The sequence below is a fragment of the Scyliorhinus canicula genome, chromosome 3 (genome assembly GCF_902713615.1).
Source record: "Scyliorhinus canicula chromosome 3, sScyCan1.1, whole genome shotgun sequence".
Classification (NCBI taxonomy): domain Eukaryota; kingdom Metazoa; phylum Chordata; class Chondrichthyes; order Carcharhiniformes; family Scyliorhinidae; genus Scyliorhinus; species Scyliorhinus canicula.
The window spans coordinates 5,010,442-5,028,387 of record NC_052148.1 but is presented as its reverse complement, the minus strand read 5'-3'; the positions used below and the strand labels follow the sequence as shown (position 1 = coordinate 5,028,387).

The 17,946-nt window shown below is 44.9% G+C and overlaps 1 protein-coding gene across 1 annotated transcript in view; it reads left to right on the top strand.

Annotated features, from left to right (window-relative positions):
• LOC119963790 overlaps positions 1–17,946 on the top strand; it is a 1,053,439-nt gene that overhangs the window by 720,986 nt on the left and 314,507 nt on the right. Inside the window, exons 101-104 of the mRNA XM_038793076.1 lie at positions 3,238–3,377; positions 4,320–4,452; positions 12,100–12,239; positions 12,974–13,106. Coding sequence (XP_038649004.1) covers positions 3,238–3,377; positions 4,320–4,452; positions 12,100–12,239; positions 12,974–13,106 — 546 coding nt within the window. The remainder of the gene's footprint in view (positions 1–3,237; positions 3,378–4,319; positions 4,453–12,099; positions 12,240–12,973; positions 13,107–17,946) is intronic.

The following is a 17,946-nucleotide window of genomic DNA, read 5'->3' as shown; positions in this document are numbered from 1 at the left end:
CAAAAGATTGCAGCATAAGGTAAAGATGCTTGGCATTAAGGGTAAAGTAGGAGCAAGCAAAAAGTGCAGAGGATACCGGAAGTCTGCAGAGGGATTTGGATAGGTTAAGTGAATGGACTAGGGTCTGGCAGATGGAATACAATGTTGACAAATGTGAGGTTATCCATTTTGGTAGGAATAACAGCAAACAGGATTATTATTTAAATGATAAAATATTAAAGCATGCTGCTGTGCAGAGAGACCTGGGTGTGCTAGTGCATGAGTCACAGAAAGTTGGTTTACAGGTGCAACAGGTGATTAAGAAGGCAAATGGAATTTTGTCCTTCATTGCTGGAGGGATGGAGTTTAAGACCAGGGAGGTTATGCTGCAATTGTATAAGGTGTTAGTGAGGCCACAGCTGGAGTATTATGTTCAGTTTTGGTCACCTTCCCTGAGAAAGGACGTACTGGCACTGGAGGGTGTGCAGAGGAGTTTCACTAGGTTAGTCCCAGAGCTGAAGGGGTTGGATTACGAGGGGCGGTTGAGTAGACTGGGACTATACTCGTTGGAATTTAGAAGGATGAGTCGGGATCTTATCTAAACATGTAAAATTATGAAGGGAATAGATTGGATAGATGCGGGAAGGTTGTTTTCACAGGCTGGTGAATGCAGAACTAGGGGGCATAGCCTCCAAATAAGGGGAAATATATTGAGGTCTGAGTTTAGGAGGAACTTCTTCACCCAAAGGGTTGTGCATCTATGGAATTCCTTGCCCAGTGAAACAGTTGAAGCTTCATCATTAAATATTATTAAGATAAAGACAGATAGTTTTTTGAAGAATAAAGGGATTACGGGTTATGGTATTAGGGCCGAAAAGTGGACCTGATTCCACAAAAGAAAAATCAGACATGATCTCATTGAATGGCAGAGCAGGCTCGAGGGGCCAGGTGGCCTATTCCTGCTCCTAGTTCTTATGATCTTATGTTCTTATGTACCTGTCAGGTAGTGAGGAAGTGGTCGAGCGATGGCACCGTGGTTTATGAAAGTAGTTGAATCACTTGTCAAGAGGAAGGAGGAGGCTTATGTAAAGATGATACGTGAAGGTTCAGTTGGGGCACCCGAGAGTTCTAAATTAGCAAGGAAGGGCCTAAAGAGAGAGCTGAGAAGAGCCAGGAGTGGACATGAGAAATCTTTGGCAGGGACGATCAAAGACGACCATGAAGCTTCCTATTGGTATGTCAGGAATAAAAGAATGACTAGGGTAAGAGGGAAGTTGTGCGTGGAGTCCGAGGAGATTGAAGAGGTGCGAAATGAATATTTTTCGTCAGTATTCACACAGGAAATAGACGATGTTGTTGAGAAGAATATTGAGATACAGGCTATTAGACGAGAAGGGCTTGAGGTTCATGAGGAGGAGGTGTTAACAATTCTGGAAAGTGTGAAAATAGCTAAGTCCCCTGGGCCGGATGGGATTTATCCACGGATTCTCTGTGAAGTAAGGGGAGAGATTGCTGAGCCTTTGGCTTTGATCTTTACGTTATCTTTGTCTACAGGAATAGTGCCAGAAGACTGGAGGACAACAAATGATGCCCCCATGTTCAAGAAGGGGAGTAGAGACAACCCTGGTAATGATAGACCAGTGTGCCTTACTTCTGTTGTGGGCAAAGTCTTGGAAAGGTTCATAAGAGATAGGATTTATAATCATCTGGAAAGGAATAATTTGATTAGAGATAGTCAACACCGTTTTGTGAAGGGTAGGTTGTGCCTCACAAACCTTATTGAGTCCTTTGAAAACGTGACAAAACAGGTGGATGAGTGTAAAGCAGTTGATGTGGTGTATATGGATTTCAGTATACATTTGATATGGATCACCACGGTAGGCTATTGCAGAAAATACGGAGGCATAGGATTCAGAGGTTTTAGCAGTTTGGATCAGAAATTGGCTAGCTGGAAGTAGACAAAGGGTGGTGGGAAATGTTCAGCCTGGAGTTCAGTTGTGAGTGGTGGACCACAAGGAACTGTTTTAGGGCCACTGCTGTTTGCCATTTTTGCCATTTTTATAAATGACCTGGAGGGGGGCGTAAAAGGATGGGTGAGTATATTTGCAGATCACACTTAAGTCGGTGGAGCTGTGGACAGTGCGGAAGGATGTTACAAGTTACAGAGGAACAGTATAACCTGCAGAGCTGGACTGACAGGTGGCAAATGGACTTTAATGCAGAAAAGTGTGAGGTGATTCATTTTGGAAGGAATAACAGGAAGACAGAATACTGGGCTAATGGTAAGATTCTTCGTAGTGTGGATGAGCAGAGAGATCTCGGTGTCCATGTAAATAGATCCCTGAAAGTTGCCACCCAGGTTGATAGGGTTATGAAGAAGGCGTACGCTGTGTTAGCTTTGGAAGGTGCAGTGCTCCGAAAGCTCGTGTTTGAAACAAAAATGTTGGACTTTAATCTGGTGTTGTATCACTTCTTATTTAGCTTTTATTGGTAAAGAGATTGAGTTTCGGAGCCATGAGGTCATGTTGCAGCTGTACAAATCTCTGGTGCGGCCGCATTTGCAGTATTGCGTGCAGTTCTGGTCGAAGCATTATATGAAAGATGTGGAAGGATTGGAAAGGATGCAGAGGAGATTTACCAGGATGTTGCCTGATATGGAGGGAAGATCTTATGAGGGTAAGCTGAGGGACATGAGGCTGTTTTCGTTGGAGAGACGAAGGTTAAGAGGTAACTTAATTGAGGCATATAAGTTGATCAGAGGATTAGGGTGGACAGTGAGTGCCTTTTTCCTCAGATGGTCTTGTCTGGAACGAGTAGACATAGCTTCAAATTGAGGGGAGATAGATAGAAGACAGATGTCAGAGGTAGGTTCTTTACTCAGAAAGTAGTAAGGTCGTGGAATACCCGACCTGCAACAGTATCAACTCGCCAATATTAAGGGCATTTAAATGGCAATTGGATGAACATATGGATGATAAGGGAATACTGTCGATGGGCTTTCGTTTTGTGTCACAGGTCGGAGCATCATGGAGGGCCAAAGGGCTTGTACTCCGCTGTAATGTTCTATGTTCTGAAGTGCTTCGGGACATGTTACTGCATTAAAGGCACTATTAGAAATTATGCAAGTTGTTGGCGATCAGTACCAGTATCTCAAATCTTTGCTTAGGTGGCCACCCTTCCCTCATCATTTCTACTCTTTCAGATTCTGTTACCTTTCTGCTACATGTGTACAATTATGGTCTCATTCTTCTCACACAGTGACTGTCCCAGCACCATCAAACCTACGCTTCTCGGACGTCAAGGGGTACAGTTTCCGGATGGACTGGGATCATGGATCGGAGGCGGCGGACCAGTACAGAATCAGCTGGGTTCCATCTGGGGGAGGGGACAAAAAAGAGGTGATGAAATCCATACTTTCTGCTTCTGTGTAGCTCCAGCTGATTTTTAAATTTGCCTTGCAACATGCGAGTGTGAAGCAAAACCGCTGTCAGACAGATCTGTATATGTATGAAAATGTTCCTCCTTTCCAGCAACGATGTTTCATTGTATCCTTGTAATCCTTTCCACACTTGCTAATGAGTTGCATTCTCTGTTGGTCGTGGGGGCATGATCACACTGAAAACGGCAGGTATTTTCCATTCCCAACAGGGACACGCAGTCACGGGCAGGGCTGGAAAATTTGGAGATTGGCCAAAACTCAATTGGGTGGGATGAGCTCTTTGAACCGTAACCTGCAGAAACATCAGCACATTCTTTCTGAATGGTATTACTGTACTAGAAGGTGATCAGGAAACTGCTTTCCGCACGGGCCATATGCTCTTTAGTATTGAGATGTTGGGCTCAGTTGCCCACTCAAAGAAGACCATTTGCACAATTAACAAAACGGTCCAAATTAGTTTATTCCTTCAATTTAATATTCTGCAGAAATACTCCACATGAGCACGAGGGAATGCCACTGGGAAAGGTACAGTAAGAAGTCTTACAACACCAGGTTAAAGTCCAACAGGTTTGTTTCAAACACGAGCTTTCGGAGCACGGCTCCTTCTTCAGGTGAAGGAGCCGTGCTCCGAAAGCTCGTGTTTGAAACAAACCTGTTGGACTTTAACCTGGTGTTGTAAGACTTCTTACTGTGCTCACCCCAGTCCAACGCCGGCATCTCCACATCACTGGGAAAGGTGGCTGCAGCCAAGGGTTGGTAAAGGATTTTAAGGTCCTTGCGGCCCCCTTAGTGATATCAAATTCAAACATCCCCATTTAATTAAGGGAATCAGTTTGCAGAAAACAAATTGGTTTCATGCACTGAACGTATCTTGACCTTCACTTTCTGCCTATTCTTCCAGATGATTATAAATGGCAATGAGACAAGCCAGGTTTTAGATAACGTGGATCCTGACACCAAATATGATGTTTCCCTTACTGCCATCTACCCAGACAAGATGGAAAGTGCTGACATCTTAGGCTCCCAACATACAGGTAAGTCTTCAATAGATAAAAATCTCCATTAGTCTTTTCAATTATCTTCAAATACTGAAAAGAGGGCAAAGTGACATGGAAAGCACATGCTGCATCTTGTGATGTGCAGCAGATCACAATGTCCTTCAGGATTGGGTGTGGGATTAGTATGTTCCCCTGGATTCTCTGCTTCTGCTGTAGCAAAGTGTATCTATTGGCTTCATTGGCTAGCCTGCTTGTGTCCAATATTCCTGGGCCATACTGCACCTTCAGCCAGATAAAACTATAAAACCATAGAATTCCGACAGTGTAGAAGGAGGCTATTTGGCCTTGTGTGTCTGCACAGATCGTCTGAAAGAGCAACCGAACTAGGCCCACTCCCCTGCCCAATCCCTGAAACCCCCCCTAACCAGGGACTATTTAGCATGACCAATCCACCTAATGTGCACATCTTTGGACCGTGGGAGGAAATCGGAGGACCCAGAGGAAACCCACAAAGACACGGAGAAAACGTAAAAGTGCCACACAGACAATCTCCCGAGGCAGGAATTGAACCCAGTTCTCTGGCGCTGTGAGGCAGCAGTGATAACCCAACCCCTGATTAATCTATGCCTCCTTCAAATTGCCTCCTCTTTTATTGATGGACCCGCTACCCCAACCCCTTATCTATTCCTCATAGACATTTGATTGGCCTCACCCCATTTCCCCATCACCTGGCCAAAACATGTCTTTACAAAGGTAAATAACAGTCATATTTCTATCTATCTAACATATTTTAACAGTCTCAAGTAACTTTAATGTGCACGTTAGGTGGATTGGCCACGCTAAATTCCCCCTGAATTGGAAAAAAACAATAATTGGGGACTCTTAAATTTTTTTACAAAGTAACTTATGTGACATGGAAAAGATAATCAACCGCAGTAAACCTGCCCGTATTTTATGCAATGTTACCCTATTGACTCGCAATATTCCTCAAACTTCATTCTCCAGTGAAACACATATTTTTTTGATCTGCTTCTACTGTTGAGTTCAGTGACCCTTTGCAGTAACTTACTTCAATCCCTTTACCCCACCCCCAATCCTTTACCCCTACATGTGAAGCCGCTCTGCTTTATGTCAGTATCCAACATTTCAGCTTGCATCTCCTTTATTTAGCCTTGCTGCCTTGATCAGCAGCATTATTCCAATAGAGTTTGACAAACACCGCCTCAACTTTCCATGAGGTGCTTTATAGCATCCTGGACTCAACACCGTGTTCAACAATTTTACATAATTATCCAGGCCCCATTTTGGTTCCTTTCCCTTTGCAAGTTTTGATTTTAACCCTTTTTTCTCTTGTTTCTGCTTTCACAGAATTTACATAGAATTTACAGTGCAGAAGGAGGCCATTCAGCCCATCGAGTCTGCAATGGCACTTGGAAAGAGCACCCTACCCAAGCCTATACCTCCACCCTGTCCCCATAACCCAGTAACCCCACCTAACACTAAGGGGGCTTAGTTGCCTGAGGGCAATTTAGCCTGGCCAATTCACCTAACCTGCACATCTTTGGGCTGTGGGAGGAAACCGGAGCACCCGGAGGAAACCCACGCACACACGGGGAGAACGTGCAGACTCCACACAGACAGTGACCCAGCCGGGATTCGAACCTGAGACCCTGGAGCTGTGAAGCATTTGTGCTATCCACAATGCTACCGTGCTGCCCATTGAGACAGCAGCTGCTCATTATTCTGTGATTCACGCCTCCTCTGGCCACATCTTGTCCCATTCCCCACATTGACAACTCTTATTCATTTAATTTCTCCTGCCCTCCACCCTGTGACAGACCTTCCCACTTTTTTAAATCACCTCACATGTGCTAAAAACCTGATGACTTTTTTTCCTCCCTCTTCAGGTGTTGCCAGACCAGCTGGGCATATTCAGCATTTTTTGTTTTTATATCACTTTTACCTTGTCTTTTGTGGGGTAAAAATGTTTTGTTGTATTTTCATACCGTGGAACAGCAGCAATAAACCCTGTCAACCTTTCCCAAAGTTCAGTGGGACCCTCAACCTGGGATGATCGCACAGGCTGATTATGGGTGGGGATTTCAACATGGTTAATGATCAAGGCCTGGACCGGTCATGTTCGAGAACGGGCAAGGTGCCAGCAATGGCAAAGGAGCTGAAAGGGTTCATGGAGCAGATGGGGGTGGGGTGGGTGGATCCGTGGACATTTAGGCAGCCGAGAGCCAGGGAATTTTCTTTTGGATTGGATTTGTTTATTGTCACGTGTTCCGAGGTACAATGAAAAGTAATTTTCTGCAAGCAGCTCAACAGATCATTCAGTACATGGTAAGAAAGGGAAATTAGACAAAATTTCAAGAAAATACCAGAAAATACATAATAGCGCAACACAAGATATACAATGTAACTATATAGAACATAGAATATAGAACATTATAGCGCAGTGCAGGCCCTTCGGCCCTCGATGTTGCGCTGACCTGTGAAACCCTCTAAAGCCCATCTACACTATTCCCTTATCATCCATATGCCTATCTAATGACCATTTGAATGCGTTTAGTGTTGGCGAATGCACTACTGTTGCAGCAGGGCATTCCCCGCCCTTCCTACTCTCTGAGTAAAGAACCAACCTCTGACATCTGTCCTATATCTATCTCCCCTCAATTTAGCTCAGTTTAGCTGGTTTAGCTCAGTCGGCTAAATCGCTGGCTTTGAAAGCAGACCAAGCAGGCCAGCAGCACGGTTCGATTCCCGTACCAGCCTCCCCAGATAGGCGCCGGAATGTGGCGACTAGGGGCTTTTCACAGTAACTTCATTGAAGCCTACTCGTGACAATAAGCGATTTTCAATTGATTTTCATTTCATTTAAATCTATGTCCCTTCGTGCAGCCTGGCGGAGGAGTTTATAGAAAGTATCCGTGATAGTTTCCGAGAACAGTATGTAATAGAACCTACAAGGGAACAAGCGGTCCTAGATCTGGTCCTGTATCATGAGACAGGATTGACTAATGATCTCATAGTTCGGGATCCTCTCGGAAGAAGCGGTCACAATATGGTGGAATTTAAAATACAGATGGAGGGTGAGAAGGTGAACACAAACAGTAGTGTTTTGTGCTCAAAGAAAGGAGATTACAATGAGATGAGAGAAGAGCTAGCTAAGGTAGACAGGGAGCAAAGACTTTATTGTGAAACAGTTGAGAACCTTCCAAGCGATTTTTCACAGTTTATACCAACAAAACGGAAGGACAGAAGAAAGAGGGAAAATCGACCGTGGATATCTGAAGGAAAAAAACATCCAAAGTGGCAAAGATTAGTGGGAGACTAGAGGACTGGGAAAACTTTAGGGGAATACAGAAAGCTACTAAAAAAGCTATAAAGAGAGAGATAGATTATGAGAGTGAACAGGTGCCGTAATGTGGCAACTAGGGGCTTTTCAGGTAAATATTTTTCCTGTAGAGGATGAGAAGGGTGATTTAATAATGGGAGTTGAGGAAATGGCTGAGGAACTGAACAGGTTTTTTGGGTCTGTCTTCACAGTGGAAGACACAAGTAACATGCCAGTGACTGATAGAAATGAGGCTATGACAGGTGATGACCTTGAGAGGATTGTTATCACTAAGGAGATAGTGATGGGCAAGCTCATGGGGCTAAAGGTAGACAAGTCTCCTGGCCCTGATGGAATGCATCACAGAATGCTAAAAGAGATGGCTAGGGAAATTGCAAATGCACTAGTGATAATTTAACAAAATTCACTAGACTCTGGGGTGGTCCCGGCAGATTGGAAATTAGCAAACGGGACACCACTGTTTAAAAAAGGAGGTAGGCAGAGAGCGGGTAATTATAAGCCAGTTAGCTTAACTTCGGTTGTAGGGAAGATACTGGAATCTATCATCAATGAAGAAGTAGCGAGACGTCTGGATGGAAATTGTCCCATTGGGCAGACGCAGCATGGGTTCATAAACGGCCTTACTAATTGAGTGTAATTTTTTGCGGACCTTACCAGAGCGGTAGATAATGGGGAGCCAATGGATGTGGTATATCTGGATTTCCAGAAAACCTTTGGCAAGATGCCACACAAAAGGTTGCTGCACAGGATAAAGATGCATGGCATTAAGGGTAAATTAGTAGCATGGATAGAGGATTGGTTAATTAATAGAATGCAAAGAGTGGTGATTAATGGGTGTTTCTCTGGTTGGCAATCAGTAGCTAGTGGTGTCTCTCAGGGATCAGTGCTGTGCCCGCAATTGTTCACAATTTGCTTCAATGATTTGGAGTTGGGGACGAAGGGCAATATGTCCAAGTTTGCAGACGACACTAAGATGAGTGGTAAAGCAAAAAGTGCAGAGGATACCGGAAGTCTGCAGAGGGATTTGGATAGGTTAAGTGAATGGACTAGGGTCTGGCAGATGGAATACAATGTTGACAAATGTGAGGTTATCCACTTTGTTAGGAATAATTAATAACAGGATTATTAATTAAATGATAAAATATTAAACCATGCTGCTGTGCAGAGAGACCTGGGTGGGCTCGTGCATGAGTCGCAAAATGTTGCTTTACAGTTACGACAGCTGTTTAAGAAAGAGAATGGAATTTTGTCATTCATTGCTCAAGAGATGGAGTTGAAGACAAGGGAGGTTATGCTGCAATTATATAAGGTTTCAGTGAGGCAAAACCTGGAGTATTGTGTTCAGTTTTGGTTCCCTTACCTGGGAAAGGACGGACTGGAGGTTGTGCAAAGGAGATTCACTCGGTTAATCCCAGAGATGAAGGGGTTGGATTACGAGGAGAAGTTGCGCAGTCTGAGTCTGTACTCGTTGGAATTTGGAAGGATGAGGGTGGGATCTTCTAGAAACATATAAAATTATGAAGGGAATAGAGGACTGAGTTTAGGTGGAACTTCTTCACCCAAAGGGTTGTGCATCAATGGAATGACTTGCCCACTGAAGCAGTTGAGGCTCCTTCATTAAATGATTTTAAGAGAATGATGGATAGCTTTTTGAAGAATAAAGGGATTCAGGGTTCTAATATTCAGGCGGGAAACATAGAACAGTACAGCACAGAACAGGCCCTTCCGCCCGCGATGTTGTGCCGAGCAATGATCACCCTACTCAAGCCCACGTATCCACCCTATACCTGTAACCCAACAACCCAACAGCCCCCTCTTAACCTTCTTTTTTAGGACACTAAGGGCAATCTCGCCTGGCCAATCCACCTAACCCGCACATCTTTGGACTGTGGGAGGAAACCGGAGCACCCGGAGGAAACCCACGCAGACACGGGGAGAACGTGCAGACTCCGCACGGACAGTGACCCAGCCAGGAATCGAACCTGGGACCCTGGAGCTGTGAAGCAATTATACTAACCACCATGCGACCGTGCTGCCCCTGGAGCTGAGTCCACAAAACATCAGCTATGATTTCATTGAATGGTGGAGCAGGCTCGAGGGGCCATGTGGCCTACTCCTGCTCCTAGTTCTTATGTTCTTATGTGCCTGTCAGGCACGGAGGAAGTGGTCAAGTGAGGGAACCGTGGTTTACTAAAGTAGTTGAATCACTTGTCAAGAGGAAGAAGGAGGCTTATGTAAAGGTGAGATGTGAGGGTTCAGTTAGTGCACTCAAGAGTTACAAGTTAGCTGGGAAGGATCTAAAGAGAGAGTTAAGAAGAGCCAGGAGGGGACAAGAAAAGTATTTGTCAGGTAGGATCAAGGATAAACCTAAAGCTTTCTATAGGTATGTCAGGAATAAAATAATGACTAGGTTAAGAGGTGGGCCTGTCAAGGGATGTTGTGCGTGGAGTCCGAGGAGATCGGAGAGGTGCTGAATGAAAATAATTTTTCGTCTTTATTCATCCAGGACAAAGATGATGTTGTTGAGGAGAATAATGTGGTACAGGCTACTAGATTTAAAGGGCTTGGGGTTCATCAGGAGGAGGTGTTAGCAATTCTGGAAAGTGTGAAAACAGATAAGTCCCCTGAGCTTGATGGGATTTATCCTAGGATTCTCTGTGAATTAAGGGAAGAGATTGCTGAGTCTTTAGCTTTGATCTTTATGTTATCTTTGCCTACAGGAATAGTGCCAGTAGGTTGGAGGATAGAAAATGTTGTCCCCTTGTTCAAGAAGGGGAATAGAGATAGCCCCAGTAACTATAGGAAAGTCAACCTTACCTCTGTTGTGGGCAATGTCTTGTAAAGGTTCATAACAGATAGGATATATAATCATCTGGAAAGGAATAATTTGATTCGAGATCGTCAACACCGTTTTGTGAAGGGTAGGTCGTGCCTCACAAACCTCATTGAGTTCTTTGAGAAGGTGACCAAACAGGTGGTCGAGGGTAAAGCAGTTGATTGGTGTCCATGGATTTCAGTAAAGCATTTGATGAGCTTCCCCAATGTAGGCTATTGCAGAAGACACGGAGACATGGGATTCAGGGTGATTTAGCAGTTTGGATCAGAAATTGGCTAGCTGGAAGAAGACAAAGTTGATAGGAAATGTTCAGCCGGAGTTCAGTTACTAGTGGTGTACCACAAAGAACTGTTTTGGGGCCACTGCTGTTTGTCATTTTTATAAATGGCCTGGAGGAGGGCATCGAAGGATGAGTGAGTAAATCTGTAGATGGCACTAAACTCGTTTTTGTGGACAGTGCGGAAGGATGTTGCAAGTTACAGAGGGACATAGATAAGCTGCACAGCTGGGCTGACAGGTGGCAAATGGAGATTAATGTAGAAAAGTGTGAGGTGATTCATTTTGGAAGGAACAACAGGAAGACAGATTACTGGGCTAATGGTAAGATTCTTGGTAGTGTGGATGAGCAGAGAGATCTCGGTGTCCATGCACATAGATCCCTGAAAGTTGCCACTCCAGTAGATAGGGCGATTACGAATTTGGTATGTTAGATTTAATTGGAAGAGAGATTGAGTTTCGGAGCCATGAGGTCATGTTGCAGCTGTATAAAACTCTGTTGCATCTGCATTTGGATTAGTGCGTGCAGTTCTGGTCACCACATTATCGGAAGGATGTGGAAGCATTGGAAAGGGTGAAGAAGAGATTTACCAGGATGTTGCCTGGTATAGAGGGAAGAACTTATGAGGGAAGGCTGAGGGACTTGAGGCTGTTGTCATTAGGGAGAAGAAGGTTAAGAGCTGACTTAATTTAGGCAAACAAGATAACCAGAGCATTAGATATAGTGGACAGTGAGAGCCTTTTTCCTCGGATGGTAATGATTAGCACATGGAGACATAGCTTTAAATTGAGGGGAGATAGATATAGGACAGATGTCAGAGGTAGCTTCTTTACTCAGAGAATAGTAAGGGAGCGGAATGCCCTGCCTGCAACAGTAGTGGACTCGCCAATATTAAGGGCATTTAAATGGTCATTGGATAAACATACGGATGATAAGAGAATAGTGTAGATGGGCTTGACAGTGGTTTCACAGGTTGGCACAACATGGAGGGCCGAAGGGCCTGTCCTGTTCTATGTTCTATGTTCTGAAGTGCTTCGTGACGTTTTACTGCATTAAAGGCACTGTTATAAATGCAAGTTATTGGCGATCATTATCAGTATCTCAAATCTTTGCTCAGATGGGCTCCATTCCCTCATCATTTCTACTCTGTCAGATTCTGTTACCTTTCTGCTACATGTGTACATTTAAGGTCTCATTCTTCTCGCACAGCGGTTGTCGCACCACCATCAAACCTACGCTTCTCGGACATCAGGAGGAAAGGTTTCCGGATGGACTGGGAACATGGATCGGACGAGATGGTCCAGTACAGAATCAGCTGGGTTCCATCTGCAGGAGGGAACAAAAAAGAGGTGATGAAATCCATACTTTCTGCTTCTGTGTAGCTCCAGCTGATTTTTAAATTTGCCTTGCAACATATGTGAGTGTGAAGGAAAACCGCTGTCAGCCAGATCTGTATATGTATGAAAATGTTCCTCCTTTCCAGGAACGATGCTTCATTGCATCCTTGTAATCCTTTCCACACTTGCTAATGAGTTGCATTCTCTGTTGGCCGTGGGGGCATGATCACACTGAAAACAGCAGGTATTTTCCATTCCCAACAGGGACACGCACAGACTCGTGCAGGACTGGAATATTTGGAGATTGGCCAAAACTCAATTGGGTGGGATGAGCTCTTTGAACCGTAACCTGCAGAAACATCAGCACATTCTTTCTGAATGGAATTACTGTACTAGAAGGTGATCAAAAAACTGCTTGCCGCACGGACCATATGCTCTTTAGTATTGAGATGTTGGGCTCAGTTCCCACTCAAAGAAAAGCATTTGCGTAATGAACAAAACCGTCCAAATTAGTTCATTCCTTCAATTCAATTTTCTGCAGAAATACTCCACATGACCATGAGGGAATGCCACTGGGAAAGGTGGCTGCAGCCAAGGGTTGGTAAAGGATTTTAAGATCCTTGTGGCCCCCTGAGTGATATCAAATTCAAACATCCCCATTTAATTAAGGGAATCAGTTGGCAGAAAACAAATTGGTTTCATGCACTGAACGTATCTTGACCTTCGCTTTATGCCTATTCTTCCAGATGATTATAAATGGCAATGAGACAAGCCTGGTTTTAGATAACCTGGATCCTGACACCAATTATGATGTTACCCTTACTACCATCTACCCATACAAGAAGGAAAGTGATGACATCTCAGCCTCCCAGCGTACATGTAAGTCTTTAGTATATAAAAATCTCCATTTGTCTTTCCTACCCCCTTACCAATTATCTTCAAGTTTTGAAAAGAGAACAAAGGGACATGGAAAGCACATGCTGCATATTGTGATATGCAGCAGATCACAATGTCCTTCAGGGTGGGGTGTGGGATTAGTATGTTCCCCTGGATTCTCTGCTTCTGCTGTAGCAAAGTGTATCTATTGGCTTCATTGGCTAGCCTGCTTGTGTCCAATATTCCTGGGCCATACTGCACCTTCAGCCAGATAAAACTATAAAACCACAGAATTCCGACAGTGTAGAAGGAGGCTATTTGGCCTTGTGTGTCTGCATCAACCCTCTGTAAGAGCAACCTAATTAGGCCCACTCCCCTGCCCAATCCCTGAAACCCTCCCCCCCTAACCGGCACATCTGGGACTATTTAGCATGACCAATCCACCTAATGTACTCATCTTTGGACTGTGGGAGGAATCGGAGGACCCTGAGGAAACCCACAAAGACACGGAGAAAACGTACAAGTGCCACACAGACAATCTACCGAGGCAGGAATTGAGCCCAGTTCTCTGGCGTTGTGAGGCAGCAGTGATAACCCAACCCCTGATTAATCTATCCCTCTTTCAACTTGCCTCCTCTTTTATTTATGGACCCACTTCCCCAACCCCTTATCTATTCCTTATAGGAAAATGATTGGCCTCACCCCATTTCCCCACTACCTGGGCGTAACTTGTCTATCCAAAGGGAAATAAGAATCATATTTGTATTTATCTAACATTGTTTAACAGTCTCAAGTAACTTTACTGGATGACATCAGCAGATTGCTAATCATTTAAGTTAAACTAGTGATGTTTGTTTTCATAGAACTTGAAACAATATTGCCCCATCCCGTTTTGCTGAAGGTGAAAGGGGCGGCATGTGGCACAGTGGCTAGCACTGGGACTGCGGCACTGAGAAGACAGAGGGTGGTGATGGATGGAAAATTTTCAGACTGGAGACCAGTTATCAGCGGTGTACCACAGGGATCAGTGCTGAGTCCTCTGCTATTTGTGATTTTTATCAATGACATTGATACGATGCAGAGCTGGGCCGAAAAATGGCAGATGGAGTTTAACCCTGATAAGTGCGAGGTGATTCATTTTGGTGGAAAAAATTTGAATGCGGATTACAGGGTGAACGGCAGGGTTCTGAGGAATGTGGAGGAACAGCGAGATCTTGGGGTTCATGTCCACAGATTTCTGAAGGTTGCCACTCAAGTTGATACAGCGTGAAGAAGGCTTATAGTAGGTTAGCGTTTATTAACGGGGGCTTGAGTTTAAGAACCGCGGGGTTATGCTGCAACTATTCCTCACCCTGCTGAGACCACATTTGGAGCATTGTGTGCAGTTCTGGTCACTTCATTACAGGAAGGATGTGGAAGCATTGGAAAGGGTGTAAAGGAGAATTACCAGGATGCTGCCTGAATTGCAGAATAGGTCTTATGAGGAAAGGTTGAAAGAGTTAGGGCTTTTCTCTTTGGAGCAGAGGAGAATGAGAAGCAACATAATAGAGGTTGAGAAAATGAAGATGGGGTTAGATACAGTGGACGTTCAGAGACTATTCCCTTGGGTGGATGTAGCTGTTACAAGGGGGCATAACTATAAGATTCAGGATGGGAGATATAGGAGGGAATTATAGGAAGAGAGCGGTTAGGGTGTGGAATGGACTGCCTGCTGTGATAGTGGAGTCGGACACTTTAGGAACTTTCAAGTAGTTATTGGACAGGAACATGGAGTACACCAGAATGACATGGAGTGGGATAGCTTAATCTTGGGTTCGGACAATGCTCGGCACAACATCGAGGGCCGAAGCCCCTGTTCTCTGCTGCACTGTTCTATGGTCCATGTTCTATGATAAGCCGGGTTCGAATCCCGGCCCTGGGTCACTGTCCATGTCAAGTTTGCACATTCTCCCCATGCGCTCCTAGCCCATTTTCGGACCCGGAATCGGTCGGGAACGGGACCGTCGGGAGCCGTCGTAAAACTCCGCCGACTTTACGACGGAACTCCCGATTTCAGCGCGTTCATGAGAATTCCGCCCAATCAACCGCAGTAAACCTGCCCGTATTTTATGGAATGTTACCTTATTGACTCGCAATATTCCTGAAACTTAATTCTCCAGTGAAACACATATTTTTTTGATCTGTTTCTGCTGTTGAGTTTAGTGACCCTTTGCAGTAACTTACTTCAATCCCTTTCCCCCACCCCCAATCCTTTACCCCGACATGTGAAGCCGCTCTGCTTTATGTCAGTATCCAACATTTCAGCTTGCATCTCCTTTATTTAGCCTTGCTGCCTTGCTGGTCTCTCTGTCCTTGATCAGCAGCATTATTCCAATAGAGTTTGACAAACACCGCCTCAACTTTCCATGAGGTGCTTTATAGCATCCTGGACTCAACACCGTGTTCAACAATTTTACATCACTATCTCAGGCCTCATTTTGGTTCCTTTCCCTTTGCAAGTTTTGATTTTAACCCTTTTTTCTCTTGTTTCTGCTTTCACAGAATTTACATAGAATTTACAGTGCAGAAGGAGGCCATTCAGCCCATCGAGTCTGCACTGGCTCTTGGAAAGAGTACCCTACCCAAGCCCATACCTCCACCCTGTCCCCATAACCCAGTAACCCCACCTAACACTAAGGGCAATTTGGACCCTGAGGGCAATTTAGGCTGTCCAATTCACCTAACCTGCACATCTTTGGACTGTGGGAGGAAACCGGAGCACCCGGAGGAAACCCACGCACACACAGGGAGAACGTGCAGACTCCACACAGACAGTGACCCAGCCGGGAATCGAACCTGGGACCCTGGAGCTGTGAAGCATTTGTGCTATCCACAGTGCTACCGTGCTGCCCATTGAGACAGCAGCTGCTCATTATTCTGTGATTCACGCCTCCTCTGGCCACATCTTGTCCCATTCCCCACATTGACAACTCTTATTCATTTATTTTCTCCTGCCCTCCACCCCCTGACAGACCTTCCCACTTTTTTAAATCACCTCACATGTGCTAAAAACCTGTTGACTTTTTTTTCTCCCTCTTCAGGTGTTGCCAGACCAGCTGAGCATTTTCAGCATTTTTTGTTTTTACATCACTTTTACCTTGTCTTTTGTGAGGGAAAAATGTTTTGTTGAATTTTCATACCGTGCAACAGCAGCAATAAACCCTGTCAACCTTTCCCAAAGTTCAGTGGGACCCTCAACCTGGGATGATCGCACAGGCTGATTATGGGTGGGGATTTCAACATGGTTAATGATCTAGGCGTGGACCGGTCATGTTCGAGAACGGGCAAGGTGCCAGCAATGGCAAAGGAGCCGAAACGGTTCATGGAGATTTAGGCAGCCAAGAGCCAGGGAATTTTCTTTCTTCTCCCACGTTCACAAGGTGTAATCCTGGATAGATTTCTTTGTTGGGGGCAGGGCCCTGTTGATGAGGGTGGTGGATATGGGCTATTCGGCAATTACGATATTGGACCATGCTCCGTACTGGGTGGACCTGCAGGTCAGTATGGACAGTAAGCCGCGCCCACAGTGGAGATTGGATGAGGGGCTGTTGGCGGACGAAGTGGTCTGCGAGAGATTGAGGAAGTGGATGCTGAACTACCTGCAGGTAAACGATACGAGGGAGGTCTCAGCAGCAGTGGTCTAGGAACCACTGAAGGCGGTGGTGAGAGGGGAGCTGATCTAGATCCGGACTCACAGGGACAGGACGGACCGACTGGTAAGAGAGAGCCTACGAGTGGGTAGGAAGTATGTGAAGGCGCCAGAGCCAGGGCTGTTGAGGGAACGCCGGAGGCTGCAGGCAGAATTTAGTTTGTTAACTACAGGAAAGGCAGTGGAGGAACTCAGAAAGGTGAAGGGAGCGATGTGCAAGCACGGGGAAAAGGCCAGTAGGATGCTTGCTCAGCAGCTCAGACAAAGGGAGGCAGCGATGGAAGGGAAAGTGGTTGATGGGGATTAGAACTTAGTTGGGGACTCGGAGGGGGTGAGCAAGACCTTAAGGACTTTTATAGTAGTCCTTGATGAATATTGAACTATTCAGAAGGACTGAGTGGATGGTAAGGGTGGTGTAGCTCTGTTATTAAGGATGACATCCGGGCAATAGTAAGGGATGGTTCCGGTGCTATGGAGGACAAGGTTGAATCCAATTGGGTGGAAATTTAGAATAGGAAGGTGAAAAAGTCACTGATAGGAGAAGTCTATAGGCCACCAAACAGTAAAAGCATGGTGGGGCAGGCAATAAACAAAGAAATAACTGACGCATGCAGAAATGGTGCAGTCGTTATCAAGGGGTATTTTAATCTACATGTTGATTGGTTTAACCAGGTTGGTCAAGGCAGCCTGGAGGAAGAGTTTACAGAATGTATCCGTGATAGTTTCCTGGAACATTATGTAATAGAACCTACAAAGGAACAAGCAGTCCTAGTTCTGGTCCTGTATCATGAGACAGGATTGACTAATGATCTCATAGTTAGGGATCCTCTCGCAAGGAGTGATCACAGTATGGTGGAATTTAAAATACAGATGGAGGATGAGAAGGTGAAATCAAACAGTAATGTTTTGTGCTCAAACAAAGCAGATTACAATGAGATGACAGAAGAGCTAGCTAAGGTAGACTGGGAGCAAAAACTTTATGGTGAAACAGTTGAGGAAATGTGGAGAACCTTCCAAGCGATTTTTCACAGTTTATACCAACAAAAAGGAAGGACGGTAGAAAGAGGGAAAATCGATCGTGGATATCTAAGGAAATAAGGGAGAGTATCAAATTGAAGGAAAAAGCATCCAAAGTGGCAAAGATTAGTGGGAGAC